The sequence below is a fragment of the Penicillium odoratum genome, assembly GCF_028828045.1.
Source record: "Penicillium odoratum strain IBT 22623 chromosome Unknown utg000006l_segment0_segment0, whole genome shotgun sequence".
Taxonomy (NCBI): Eukaryota; Fungi; Ascomycota; class Eurotiomycetes; order Eurotiales; family Aspergillaceae; genus Penicillium; species Penicillium odoratum.
This window is the reverse complement of record NW_026643148.1, coordinates 3,365,409-3,379,293: the sequence shown is the minus strand read 5'-3', so window position 1 is coordinate 3,379,293 and position 13,885 is coordinate 3,365,409. Positions and strand designations below refer to the sequence as shown.

The 13,885-nt window shown below is 44.6% G+C and overlaps 3 protein-coding genes across 3 annotated transcripts; 1 reads left to right on the top strand and 2 right to left on the bottom strand.

Moving 5' to 3' along the window:
* Nucleotides 1-6,176: 6,176 nt before the first annotated feature.
* Nucleotides 6,177-6,821, bottom strand: N7520_009672 (uncharacterized protein; the record flags this gene model as incomplete). The annotated part of the gene is made up of 1 exon (XM_057143606.1): nucleotides 6,177-6,821. One exon carries the CDS (start codon nucleotides 6,819-6,821, stop codon nucleotides 6,177-6,179), a length of 645 nt encoding a protein of 214 aa, XP_056992894.1.
* Nucleotides 6,822-7,364: 543 nt separating this feature from the next.
* Nucleotides 7,365-8,076, bottom strand: N7520_009671 (uncharacterized protein; the record flags this gene model as incomplete). Its single annotated transcript, XM_057143605.1, has 2 exons — nucleotides 7,365-7,505; nucleotides 7,558-8,076. 2 exons carry the CDS (start codon nucleotides 8,074-8,076, stop codon nucleotides 7,365-7,367), a joined length of 660 nt encoding a protein of 219 aa, XP_056992893.1.
* A 3,268-nt stretch (nucleotides 8,077-11,344) lies between these two features.
* N7520_009670 (uncharacterized protein) lies at nucleotides 11,345-12,543 on the top strand (the record flags this gene model as incomplete). Its single annotated transcript, XM_057143604.1, has 2 exons — nucleotides 11,345-12,425; nucleotides 12,488-12,543. The coding sequence occupies 2 exons, from the start codon at nucleotides 11,345-11,347 to the stop codon at nucleotides 12,541-12,543; spliced, it is 1,137 nt and encodes a 378-aa protein (XP_056992892.1).
* Nucleotides 12,544-13,885: the final 1,342 nt, after the last annotated feature.

Sequence of the window (13,885 nt, the reverse complement as noted above, 5' to 3'; positions counted from 1 at the left end):
TACAATTGATAGGTATGGACAAGTAGCCTCCAAAGAGATATTAAAATCATTCACCACTACTTTAAGGTGGAGAAAGGAGTAACAGCGAGCCGACTCTGTACCACTGTATACTGTATCTTTGTCGCGCTCAGCTGGCTACATCGGGAAAGGCGCGGTTGATCAGGTATTCTTCACCGCCATTACAGAATTTATTTTGGCACGTTGATCGGGGATCTCGATCGCCTGATCTAGTGGTGGATATTTCGGCCCAGGGATCGGCCCTCTACTTATAGTACATACTGTATACCGACGTTGTTAAGTTATTTCAGTTCCCTTACCTTTCCCATTTGAATTCCACTTCACTTCTGCAGGCAAGGTGCTATGTGGAGTCTTGTGGAGTGAAATCTGCCAAATTCCAATACTATAGTATAGGTAGTAACACACCAAATCATGTGTGCCCCGTCGAGTAGCTTTGTTATCAAAAACGCAATGGGATTTTGCAAGATTTAGTATGGAAATCAGCAAAAACAATTGTAGCAAGCTTAGCCAGTTATTCAAAACGCAGATCTTACGCTAGTCAAGTATTTTAAGTTTCCAAGATACCACTATTTGTGCTGGCTAAGAATCACTAGAACAAAAAAGACTAAAATCCACATTCCATAAGCGAACCAACTTGTTGGGGTGAACCTTGAGTTAGATTCCGCGAGTCTGGCTCATTAAGCTTTGAGAGTTCCGGTGCTCTATATATTCGCGGCATGTCGCGCGAAATAAAGGGCGAGTGCTCGGTTTAAAATTGAGGCACTACTTCTCCAGTTGTAACTCTTAAGCTCGTCCTCCCTTGCACGACAATTCGTTTCGATTTTGAGTACTTTGCCTTGCCCGTGTATCTATTCTGGCGTGAATGTCCTAACTCATTCGACACAGGGATCTAACACCAAAGCCTACGGCCCTTAAAAAACCCCAGTTATTACAAAATGAGGCCTTTCATCCTCGTCTGTGCAATTATTGCCAGTGTGGTGATAGCTGCTCCAACGGAATCGATTGAAGGAAGTGTGTTGGTTGAGCGTCAGGCACAGGATTGTGCTGTAAGTATTTCCCTTCGAGATGGAGCTGCATAGCTATGTGAATATAGGTGGCTGACAGATATTGGGGGGAAGTTTGATCTTCTTGGTCTTGTTAAAGCTGGTTGTAAAAAAGCTGATTGATTGGGTCTTAATATATACCCGAAAGTCTCATTACAATCTTGATCGATGTACGGATAGAGAAGGCCTCCAACCTGCTCTATCCAAACCGGACAACGATATTGCTATAAGGTGGGGATACTTGCAGTTGAACAAGTCTCGGTACGGGTTTTCCCTTTTTAATAAGTTTCCATATCTTGATGTCAATGCAGAGACTGAAATATTATCTCTATTGCTTTTTTTGCCACATGATTAAAGTTTATAATCGGTGACAGGGCCACAGTCTTTTGATTTAATATAGAGCCTTTACGGACGGAGGATGCGGCCGCGCCCGACGAAGGAAGAGTTTTAAAGCCCCTGAAAACGCGAAAGGTGATCGACAAGCCACCTGCCTAATCTGCCTACTTAGCCCCATAATCACAGGATCACACGGCCCCAATAAAGCAGGGGGGATAAGCCAGACGAGATTCAGGGGGAATACTGTAACTGGAAAAGGGGGAAGAACTGGAAAAGGGGGTATAACCTGGCGAATGAACGAAAGTCATCTCGTGAGCGAATAATATTGCGATTACTGCTACACTCGGCAGCTGCGGCCATCTGTGATGTGGTCAAAGATTCGCTCTGTATCAAATCACGGATCTCTCCAGCTTCGATGGAGGCAGCCGGGGCGCCGTTTGAGAAGCAACGCTGAGGTAAATTATGGGCGTCGTCGACGCAACATTGGATAACTGTTTTCTCCATGCTCACCCTGCTCACCTCCCTGCTCAGTGAGCGAACGAAATAATAATCAATAAAGAGTCGGTATTGGGAAATGCACGTGATTTACGGGCCCTGTCGGCTCACGTAAACAGACGTAATTTATCGACCAATAGGGTCCGCACTCAATCGTGTAATTGTCTGAATTATTACCCGCCCTCGAACCATGGTTCTTATGTGCGGATTCTGACTAACGTGATCCACGGCCGCCCGAGCGACCCCACCAACTTTTCAAAAATCACCAATTTTCAATGACTATTAAAATCACAAAAACGACATAATTTTGTTATCTAAAGCGAGTAGGGCAGTAATTATATGTATGCCCTTCTATCCCGCACCCAGAACATGTCACTTGCCGCCGAATTAGAGGCATAGAAGGTAAGGTAGGCTCAACAACCGCATTTGTAGATACCTCTGGTAAATATATATATTTACTTACATCTTCATCCTTGTAGACCACATCATCTTCACCACCCTCTAGACCCCCAAAGATGCCTTTCTGGGTAGTAAACTTTGGTATTGTCTCTCGTTTTTTGGTCTGTTTCTTATTGGTTGCCTCTAGCTGGGCGCAGCGATTCTGGAGAAAAATATGGTGGTGGACCACTTTGATAGTCATGTTGTAGGTCTTCTCAATCTCCCTTTTTGTTGGTGAAGAATAGGATTGAAGAAGAAGATTCTAGACCTTTTTTGATCCGAGATTGCGATTTTGTGAATTTTGAGAGAGTCCAAAGAGTATTTGGATCACTATCACTACCGGAAGAGAGTGGTCTTTGAGAGATGATCTCGAAAGGAGGAAGAGAATCCAGGCGCACATTTAGCTTTTCCAAGACTTTATTAGCATGGAATGGTGCTAATCCATTAGCTGAAAAGCTATTTTGTATAGTAGAGGTCTTAAAAGCACCAATTCTCGCATCTGCGATTATTTCAAGGAAATCCTCCTTATCAATAGAGTTCACTCCATTCCGCATTAAGGTTGAAACCGCTCCTCCATAAAGCCTCTTCAAAACCGAAAAACAGCCCACATCCAAAGGTTGTAAAAGGTGAGAGGCATGAGGAGGCATGCAGATTGCGATAATTTGGTTTTCTTCGCAAAGTTGGTCAAATTCGGGGGTCAAATGACTCCCATGGCCATCGAGGACCAGTAGGCAATATTTTCCCACTCTTGTCCCAATATTTGGAATAAAAAGGTGTTTCAACCACCATAAACCAATTGTATTAGTAGTCCAGCCATTTTCACTCATATTCAGATGAGTTCCTTTTTGGTTTAAAAGGAGATAGGGACGTAGATGCTCTGGAAACATTTTTCCCTTGAAAATGAAGAGTGGAGGCATAACACTTCCAGAAGCTCGAATACACTCAATTGTGGTTACCCATTCACGATTTCCAGCCTGCAAAAGAGCTCTTTTCCCGTGGTATTCTGCAGAAGTGATAATTTTTTGTGTTGCGCCGATACCCATAGCAAAACCACTCTCATCAAAGTTGAAGATATCGTCTGAAACAATACCCCACTTTTCAATGGTCTTTTGAACTAAATCAAACCATGGCTTAATGATCCGGGGGTCTTCTGAGAGTGCTCTCTGATAGTCGTATTTACGAGAGAGTCGAGTAGAGAGATTCGGGTGTCATTTGATGAATTGAGAAGGCCAATTGATACCAGTGGTAGATAGTGTGTTTTTCTTTGCACTAAGTAAAAGATTGGCCATATCTCGCAACATAGGCAAAGTAAGAGCTGCACCTCTTGAGTCCATATCAAGTAGCCAATTCTCTATCGATTGCTCCTCAATTTGGGCGAATATGTGACCAGATGCCCTCTTTTCAGCAGCAGATTCGCGCCCATTGATCCGGGCCTTCAAAGTTGAGACAGGTATCTCAAAAGATCGTGCAGCAGCTGCAGCAGAGGGATATTTACCATCTTTTATAGCTTTTATAGCTAATAAAAGGCGACCTTCTTGCTCTATCAATTTTGTTTTTTTCTCAGAGCGTTGGGGTGGCATTTTTGTTGTGGTTAAAAAGTATGTATTATTATTGAAGTGGATTTTCGATGGGGTCGCTCGGGCGACCGTGGATCACGTTAAGCCATGGGAAATCCCACTTACGTAAGTCCTATGGGATTCTGCTTCTGGGATTTGGACAAGAAGGGTGGTCCCATGGGATCCCATGGGACTCGATCTAGCCAGATTAGGAATAATCACATGACTGCATAACTTTGTTGAAATTTTCCGCTGTATTGACTATGTATAGAGGATTTAAGATACAGAGGAAAATTACTACTAATAACCCTCTCCCCCCTCTTCTACCTTTGAATTGGATTAATCAAGTTGAACCCCTATATTAGGGGTTTAACTTTTAGTGAAGTTAATCACGTGATAAGTAGGCTAACATATATCTCTTTAATAATTTCCTGGAAATCTCTTATATTGATATCGAGTTTAGAAGAAATAAGATAAAAATGACTAGTTCTAATCGAAAATATATTAAAAATCACTATTTTAGCTAATTTTAGGGAAAAAAAGTAGAGATTCATAAGGCTAGGAAAATATAAGTAGTCCCTGGGTGTAGATATATATCTTTATGATATCCCTGACTGTAACTAGTAAAACAAATATAAAACAGCCAAAATTACCTTCGTAATTTACATTAATTAATCCATTTCCTCTTTAGGCAATTATGCAGGAAATAAGGGATATGGGATCTAGCTGGGATTCCCATGGGATCCCATGGGAATCCCATAGGAGTCCCATTGCGCTTAGTAAATCCCATGGGATCTTGGCAAATGGGACTTGGACAAGAATATTTTTTTTCCGGTCCCATATTGGCAGGTCTAGTTCCGACACACCCCTTCAGCTTTGGTAGTCCTGGCAAAGCTGCGCAGTTGCCATAAATGGTCACTTGAACATTCAAAGCTTCTCAGAAGCATCAAAATAGACACAAACCCTTCAGAAATGCGATCTTTTCAAGAAAGCATCTACTTCCTAATTAGGCAAGTATGACTTATTTTTCTACAATGTGAGCCAGAGATTGAATCTCGTGACACATACCAATTATGTACGAAGGGGCAGTAAACCATTCATTTTTCATTAGGTAACCTGTTATTACGAGACTATTGAATCCGACAGAATAAGTATCGACCTAAGAGGTGTACTGTCAACGGCAGACATTGCCTCTTCGGGTCGGTTTTATCTCTTGCGGTTTAGCGTCTCCATACCTATAAACTCTGCGTTGATCGCATTGACAAGAAAGACACGACCTCCTCGTTCGTGAGGTACGGCCGATGCATGGTCAAGCTCTCGATCCGACGCTATAGCTTCACTCAATGCGACCAGTCAATACTACTACTATCGTGGATAGTGGAAATTTAGAAGGGATTCTTGACTGGGAATCTTCGGCCTACTTCCTTGTTTGATGGAAATTTACTTCCACAGTAATTGTTCTAGATCAAGAGTACAAAAAATTGGAAGAGCCATTGTGCAAGCACCTGCCGGATCACACTGAATCTCGCAATTTTTGATTAAATTTCTTAGCTTCAGCGCACTTTCAGAAGTTGGACGAGAGAGGGTTAAGTATTTGTGGATTGAGCATACCAAATCAGACATGAGGAAAGATGTGAATTCCAATGATCTTCTACAGACGACTGACGCCATTTCTGATGCTGTATAATTTTTCATTTGAGATTAACCGACTTGTTCTTTTAACAGTGAGAATAAACAAACCGTAAGTGTCCCTTTTACTTGTACCAATGACGTCAGTTCAGTACTTTTTCAACAAGCAGCCGAACTATTTCATGGGTCTGATTTTTCAGCATTACTTCCCAGTATATTTTTGATTTCCAGCACGCCTTCTTTGTCCCCTAACTCTGGATACAAAGTAAGCACTGTATCTAGCTGTAGTCTCGCAGCTCTGATGTTATTTTCTGTTCGCGGACAGTGCATCTTGACAAATTTTTCATGGACGTCTTTGAAATGGAAGGCTGACTGGAAAAATAGCCTCTTCCTGGACCGAGCCAGAAGTGTCGACGCCCTAAGAGGAAGGCTTTGGGAAGACTCTTTCATCCTGACCAAAGTCTCGAGGTATAGGCGATCATCCACAAAGCTTTCGCCGTCTGTGACACCGTCATTTCTCCATCCGGGAATGTCTGCTATGAACCAAGGATGATGAATAATAGCTGGCAGGGGTGCCACAGACATCCAGTCCCAGTCAATGACTCTATGAGTCCAATGTTAGAATGTTGTCATGCAAAGGAGAGGAAACAACAGAATGTACCTACCCCGTCAAATGAAAGTCGTCGCTTTTCATGATATTATGCGCGTTCAGATCTCCATGAGCAAAGCCGAAGCCGGCAAATTCATCAAACTCGGCAGCATAATCTGGGATCATAGACCGCATGATCAGGTAGTCAATAGCATTGCCCCACCTAGCGGTGCCACCGAGAGTTCGCCGAAGGCCTCGATCTAGACTTTCCGTGAGCCAGACAGAGTATAGACAACTTTTTCCCTGGACCACGTCGGATGGTACAGGTACAGTCCATAGTTGCAACAGAAACTCTGCAAGGTCTTCCAGAAGCCTATAGCGTTTAAACATGGGAATTTGAGAATTCCAGGTTGCTAACGGTTCGCCACTGATCCATTCCGAATACAGCACAGGGCGCTGTTCTTCAATGAAAAGACTTGGCGCTCTGATCTCTGGGCGTAATCTTTTGATGTGTTGAAATTGTCTAACGGCACGCAGTTCGCTTTTCCAATTGCCGGGATCTTTGTTTACTCGAGCAGCCCACCGTACGGAGTCCTCAAAGACAATTTGAAAAACAAGATGTGAGCCACCGAGGCAAGGATCTTCGTCTGCAAGCGAGCATTTAACTCCCAAGCGAAGGCGACTGGCTCCAGAGAGCAATTCAAGCGAGCTTGTCATTATAGTACAAAATTCTTCCAGAATTAAAACGCGAAGAAAAAAGAGCTAACGATGCCGACTTTTTGGAGGGTGAAAGAAGCCCGCAAGGTTTATGTAAGGGGGGAACTCCTTGCTTGTGCCACAAAAGATGACTCATCGGTCTGCCGTGATTCAATTTTTGCAGGAACGTCGTTTGACAATTGCGAAATTATAGCGTTAGACAAAGTCACTTGACCTCGCTCTGGTTTATAGGCTTATTAGAACTTTTAAGACAAAAGAAATTTATGTACTGGCTCCACACAATTTAATTCGAAATATATCACTGTGAATACTATTTCAAGCACGAAGGCAACTAGCGCTAGGGGCTCAACGGAATGACAGTAGTTTTCAACCACAGAATAATAGGCTCTAAGGAGAGCTCGAACAACTGAAATGACAGGAAAGACAGTCAAAATTCACTCAGGGTGTTGATCTGAAGCGGAAAAGTATGCATTATAACTCATGGGCAAATCGGCCAATAGCCGAAGGATTCCAATCACCAATAGAGTCTTTGCTGAGTGTGCTTCAAGCCTGGTCGATATGATTATGGTTCGGGTTCGACGAACTGCCTGTGTTCGTGCAGACACATCGGTACATCTTGAACGGTGGCTGGCCATCAAAAAACCACATGGTATCTGTTCCATTTTGGAGATAACTGGAGGGGATCTGTTCTATGATGAGACTTGTGGTATAATAAGGCCAGAGCCAGTAGACTAACCTCATTGCTGGGAAACATGATGTTCACTTTACCCTCAGTGCACTCCAGCATTCCTGTGGATTCGTGTCCAGACAGTCGACGGAGACCGACAAATTGACCCAGCCCGTGAAAATTGATAGCTTCAAAAAAGTCTTCAACAAAAGATGCATGCTGTTCAAGTCGTGGAGGATCGGCCTTCGAGTAAGGGAAAAACCCGAATTCGTAAGGGTGAGGCGTGCCCTCTTTAAAGAACCAAGAGTTTGGGATAATTCTTCCACCATGCTTTACGAATGAACCATCACATTTCCAGGGAGCTGTGAGCATGTCTTTCTCCACAAGGACTGTTCCCTCTTCCAGATCGAAATGGCGATGGACAAGAGCGACCCCAAAGATATTCTCCACTCCGTATCGCAGAATAAGAGGCTTTAGCTTTGTTTCCACAAAAGAAAGGCCGTTCTTTTCACCAAAATACTTGTTGGCATCATGAAGGGAGGAGATGCTGTGAAAGGTAGTCGGGTCATAGGTCTGTGAGAAATCCATGCTTTTTTCTAAGCTGTGGAGATGGTAGGATGGGGAAAAGTTATTTCTTGAAGATGCAGCAGTGGATGAAGAAAGGATGGAATACTCCGAGGAAAAGAACTGGATTTGTGGCCTTTAAGTAATTCCTAGGCGCTCAATCCTTCACTAGCTTTTGAAAGAACTATCAGCGGTGCAAAGCTCTCGCTTTCTTAACTTTACAACGGCGGCTACGCCACCTGCAGCTACCCTGTCAAGATGAAATTCGAACGGCTGGATCAGCAAAGAGTTACTCCAATGAAGGTTTCAGATCAACTTGTCTCCAGCATGACAAGGGTCAAAAATGTCATGTATCATTGGACCGAGAGCGTCGGCTGATTTCCCTGAGCACAGAACCGACGTGAAATCCCGTGCATTAGCGCGAGGCTGTGCCACGCATATCCAATTGCGGTCGTTGTTAGGTCTACTCCGACGAAAGTTTTTACAGCCTCATTCCTACAGTCTAACGTATCCATTATTGGCCCAAGAGGTGTTTGGGGTTGTCTAACCTAGAGCCGGTGTGCAGCTACATGGAGTATGTAGGCTTCAAAACAGGACTCTAGCCCTCGTAGTAATGACGTACGAGCGGCGCACAGGCCCCCGCTTTCTTAGCGCTTGACTGACTTATTTAGCCCGACAACTATTTCAATGGGCAAGAGCTTGGGAACATACTTAGATATGAACACGTTCACCCACTGTCAAGTGCAATCGCTGCGGTAGATTGCTTTTTGATGTTCATCATTAATTAAATAGTAATCAACTTTTATGTTCTCCACCTGCGAAGATGGCGTGGATCCAACAACAGGGGTCAACTTATATTAAAGCAATAAGAAGTTTGTTGATGCTGCATAAAATGAGACTTCATATTTTTGTGTTACTCTTAATTTGTTAAGACTAATTGTTCTTTAAGCATTACCGATCTACAAGCAGGGCAGTGCTGTCACCGGCTAAATTTAGCCAAGTAATCAACTAAGCCAACTTGGGATAGGTTAACAATCGACCCCTCTATTAAAGTACCATTGTCCTAAGGCAGACAAGTCAGTACCTCGACCTCAAACGCCACCCCGATAGCCTTGACTGCGACAGATCGAATCGATCCTGCCGTGAATTCTGAAATTTCATTAACCGAGGAAAGCGACCAAAAATCAGTATTGTAATGCCAAGAACGGCAGGGCGAAATCATCTTGTCTATTCCTCGCCATAGAGGGATGGCCGTAGCATTTCCCCCAAAACAGTATAGCGCAGAATGCATACCCTCCTTCAACGGGATACATTCCACCAGTCTCGGCCTAGTATGTAGTAGACGTGCTTCAACTGCCGAAGATAGGATGTTGAACACTTGGAGAAGCGCCTTCAAGCCAGCCTACTAACCAAATTACTAACCCACGAGCATCCGCTGCGACACTGCGGGCTGAAAAGACACACACGGCAAGGTTTTATGTATGGGCTCCAATGAGACACAGTACTGTATATGTTATGACATGTAAAGTAGGTCAGCGATAGTTGCCCTTTCGGCTTAGCCGCCGGGCGTTAATGAATTGCGTGTGTGTGTATGTCCAAGAGTGACTTGTTATCCACTGAGCCCCTGTTGCAGCGAAGAATCGCTTAGGAAAAATTGTATGACCAATGAAAATGGCAATAAGAAAAAGACTGTTGGGCTTCCGAGGTGCCTTCCTTTAGTGCCAAGAAGCGAGTATCCAGAACCGGGACGTAGCTGCTCATCATACCGGAAAAAGCTCATGGATGTTGAACGCGGGGCTCATTTTGCCTCCATCCTGCAAAATTTCCTTCGTCTCTCTGCGTACTTGCCCTTACCAGGCCATTATGAGATACCTTCACTCATGTAGACCGCCGACCGTGCTGTCAGTGAGACAAATGCCCGTTTTACATGATGTTGGAAGTCAATAATAACTTCGCCTTCTCGATCCGCCGGGCACACGAAGGGGGAAGCTCACAATGTAAACATAAACCACGTACCTGTACAGTGTCAAGTTTAATTCGTCTTAGTCCATTGCGCATTATTTGATTTTACATGGAAATTACCTACGTGGAAGGGTGGAGTTACCGGATATCACTTGGTCCTCTTCTTGTACATAGTATGTGATTGAAGTGATTGACCTACAAATAATTTAATTCAGGATTGATTCAACCCGTGTACTTCATTTACACACTTTGAAACTGGGAACAAAAATTTTGATCCTATGATGCAGGCGTTCACCCTGACCAATGAGATATGCATGGAGCTTTCAAGCGGAGTCCTGCCACTTGAGGCTGTCGACAGGGCTTGAGTGGGTTTAACAGTGCCAATTGAGAAGATCAAGCGCTAAGGAAGACAGTGATATGTTTAATGTCTAGCTCGTCCTTCATTGCCATCAGGTGCAAAGCAGTAATGCATTGGTGGAAGTCCCTGATGCTGTCATTTATTGGTCGAGATAAATTTAGCCCCAGAAGCCCCATCCCCATTTCATTGAACTGGTTTCGGTGCTACTCCATGCTCCACAGAGTAGCAATAAATACCGATCAAAACGCCAGCGCCCTTCCCCGGGGGTCAGACGAAGATATTATTCTACATTTCAGGAATATAACTGTGGGTTTCAAATAGGGGCTCTGCTCCTAGGATCTGTCAGCTGGCTCCTTGGAGGTGTTACCCGGAAAGATCATGCAGCTTCGGCGTCAATTGCCACACACTTTAAACCCAAGTTGGGTGCGGACCGACAAACCCCTTTGCAACCAATCAAGTTCCAGCTTCGCTGTTGTTTCCAAGCGTGCTACCCAAATTGAATAATTAGTAGGGCGAAGATTGTTTGTCGGATTGTGGAGAATTCTGCTGGACCTGGAGCATCCATGCAAGGGTCAATAAATATTGGCTGAGAGGTTTGCGACCAGTCCAATCATTTCAGCAGACCGCCCCTAGCTCGCATATGACCCACCGACTGAATCTCCAGTTCCCGCACAAAAGATGCCGAAGGCAATTTCCAGCCGCTTATCGCGCTCTGCACAGACATCCAGGCCAGCCAACTACCTCACAGCATGACCCTGCATCGACATGTTGGATACACGACTGTGGATCCCAAGGTCCAGCGGGTGACTCCACTTTGCAATGTCTAACATTCGACTATGGGCCCAGGCTTAGGGAACGATCGATCACGTTGTAATGTCAACTGTGGGTGCAATTTGGCGCCGGAGACTCAAGAGGACGCCTGACTCCCCAGTTTGTTATTTCGAGCTACACTTGGTTCTGCTTCACTTCAAAATGGATCTTTTACTGGCCCTAGATACAATACGGAATGCATCTGATCACTCTCTTCACTCTCATGCTACACAGACCATTTTGACACTCAGGAGGGTCGGTCAACGTCTTCAACATAATTTATTTGCGGAGACTCCCAGTTTCCAGGCATCGCCCAGCGAACTTACAAGCGTCCCATCTCCCCCACAGTCACCCAGACCTCTTCAGTCTGCCGTCAGCCATCAGAAAACTCTGGGAGACCCGAACGTTACATCTCCACAATTTTCTCGTTCTTCTCAGATTGCCGGCTCTCCTGATTACCAAACGACAGCAATAAGACATCCACCCGGTGGACCATCTCCGAAATCGCGCCAACCATCTCTTTTAGAATTTCCTACTCAATCTCCTGACACTTGCCCGTTATTACCAGGTAGAGACTCCTCCCTGAGCATTGTATCACCAGCACTGCTTAATGCTCCCACTCCTCCCGATCATGTCCCTGACTTGCTGAAACGCGTCAAGCAATCAGCAGAATGGGCTTGGGAGGTTTGTCAAAAAGGAACAAGCCATATTTTGCCTCGCAAGCGGAATTGCGACGAGGACCCTCGGCTGGAGCACATAAGGCGCGTGGAAGGGGATCGATTTCTTGGCAATGAGGATAAACTCCTGAGGATCCTTGCACTCAGATCGATTGCTCTGGAATTCACGAATAAGCAGATAGACGACAAGGTATCACCGACGAAGCTTGAAGAAATTTGTGAGCACTCTTTGCTTCGGAAGCCTGCCCAGAAAATCTTCAAATATGACAGCAAAGACTTCTCATCCAAAGCCTTATCTGCTGGCCTCAAGCATTTGGTGTTGGAAAAGATCATTGCCGACCGTCTAGGACGATGCGATCTCCCGAACATGTGCAATGCAATTTCCGCTATCGTTGGTCTGCATATCGACCAATTTCGAAGGTTGCGATACAATGAAATGACAAACTTCGCGGACAAATTGTTGTCAGAAGACATGCATGTTACGATTTTGCAAAGTAAGGTTCATTTGCTTGATCTCGTGCGCGACCTTAGCCCGTACTTCATCGAATTACAGAATTTTTACGATGGTGAGTTGTATCGTACTAATAGTACTTTTATTCTTGTGCTAATTTACCAAGTTATTTATAAGAATTCAGGATCGATGTCGAGCCCACAGAACTACCCGCGATTGAGTCCATGTCATGACCCAGTAATTATAAGAAATTACGGGGAGTGTCCTGTTGAAGCCCCGGAAATTCCGGTTTCACAAACCTCGGAGTTTGAAGATGCTGCATACCCCGAGAATATAAACGAATCTCGAAATTTTAATGAAAGTACTCAAGTGGAATTTGCGGACATTTTTTATGAGCAAATTTCGACTCAACCTATCGATGTTTCGGGGTTTTTGAATGATATCGCCACCAGGTCTTGTTTTGATTTTGAATATATCTCTGCACAACAAAACTTCGGGCTATGATTCCACCAGGGGCTTGATGTATTGCCATGATATGAATATGCTAAATTCCCAATTTGTACGCCCAAACACCCAATTTGGCCCCATTCTCGATGATCAATCGACATGCACCATATACATGATAATAACGATTCATCTGAACTATTTCTTCCCCGAGTGTCACTTGCCCTCTGATATAGAATGGTATAATTGCCATATAAGGTTGGCCAACTATGTTCACTCCCGGAGAAAAGACCTGGATAGCAGGTCTTATCCCGGTATGGTCTAATCGGCGTTCTTTTCGAGCCGGCCTATTCTATTCAAAGTCAGAGCCAGAATTTTGGAATTGAGTCATGCGTTCTCACCAAAGATAGTTCTTCAATCTTGGCAATAACCTCCCTTCCACGCCCCTGCACCAACAGCGTGGCAGATATCCGATCAGAAGGAATGGCCAGGGATTCTGCCATAGATTGATCATTTTCGCAAGCCTCGGCGTATATGTCTTTTATGGAAGCTGGTATGTCCAGGGATTCGACCAAGTTCTCACCCACAACCTTTGTAGCCATGGGTGATGTGATCGACGTTTCGATACGTGCGAGGCCGGATCTGGCCGATTGGGAGCAGAAGCTGTCGAAAATTTATTAGGATAGTCGATTATAAAAGTCGTCGCAACCCACATGAAAAGGAAAACACTGGTTTTGAGGGCCCTCAAGGGTTGGTTTCGGGCAGGAGTGACGATGCGGGGTCCTTTGGACGCTCCAACGGCGCATAATCCCCAATGCGGGAGCGGTGGATAGATATTCCGACCGTCGAGAAATAACTTGATTAGGTGATCCAACAATCGTGGGGATCACCTAATCAAGATTACTAACGTAGTTCACCCCAAACACCACGATTTTTTAAAGGGAGTGGTTTTATTGGGGTTGCCTCACAATGCCTGTAGCCTCACCATGTCTGTAGCCTCACCATGTCTGTAGCCTCACGTGATATCTACACCGACATTTCCGAGGGCCTCTTCCTCCTACAACTGCCTCACGAGAGTCAGTTGATGGCCTCTGTGGGTAGCTCGTCATCTCTCAGGCAGTCAAGTGTCAA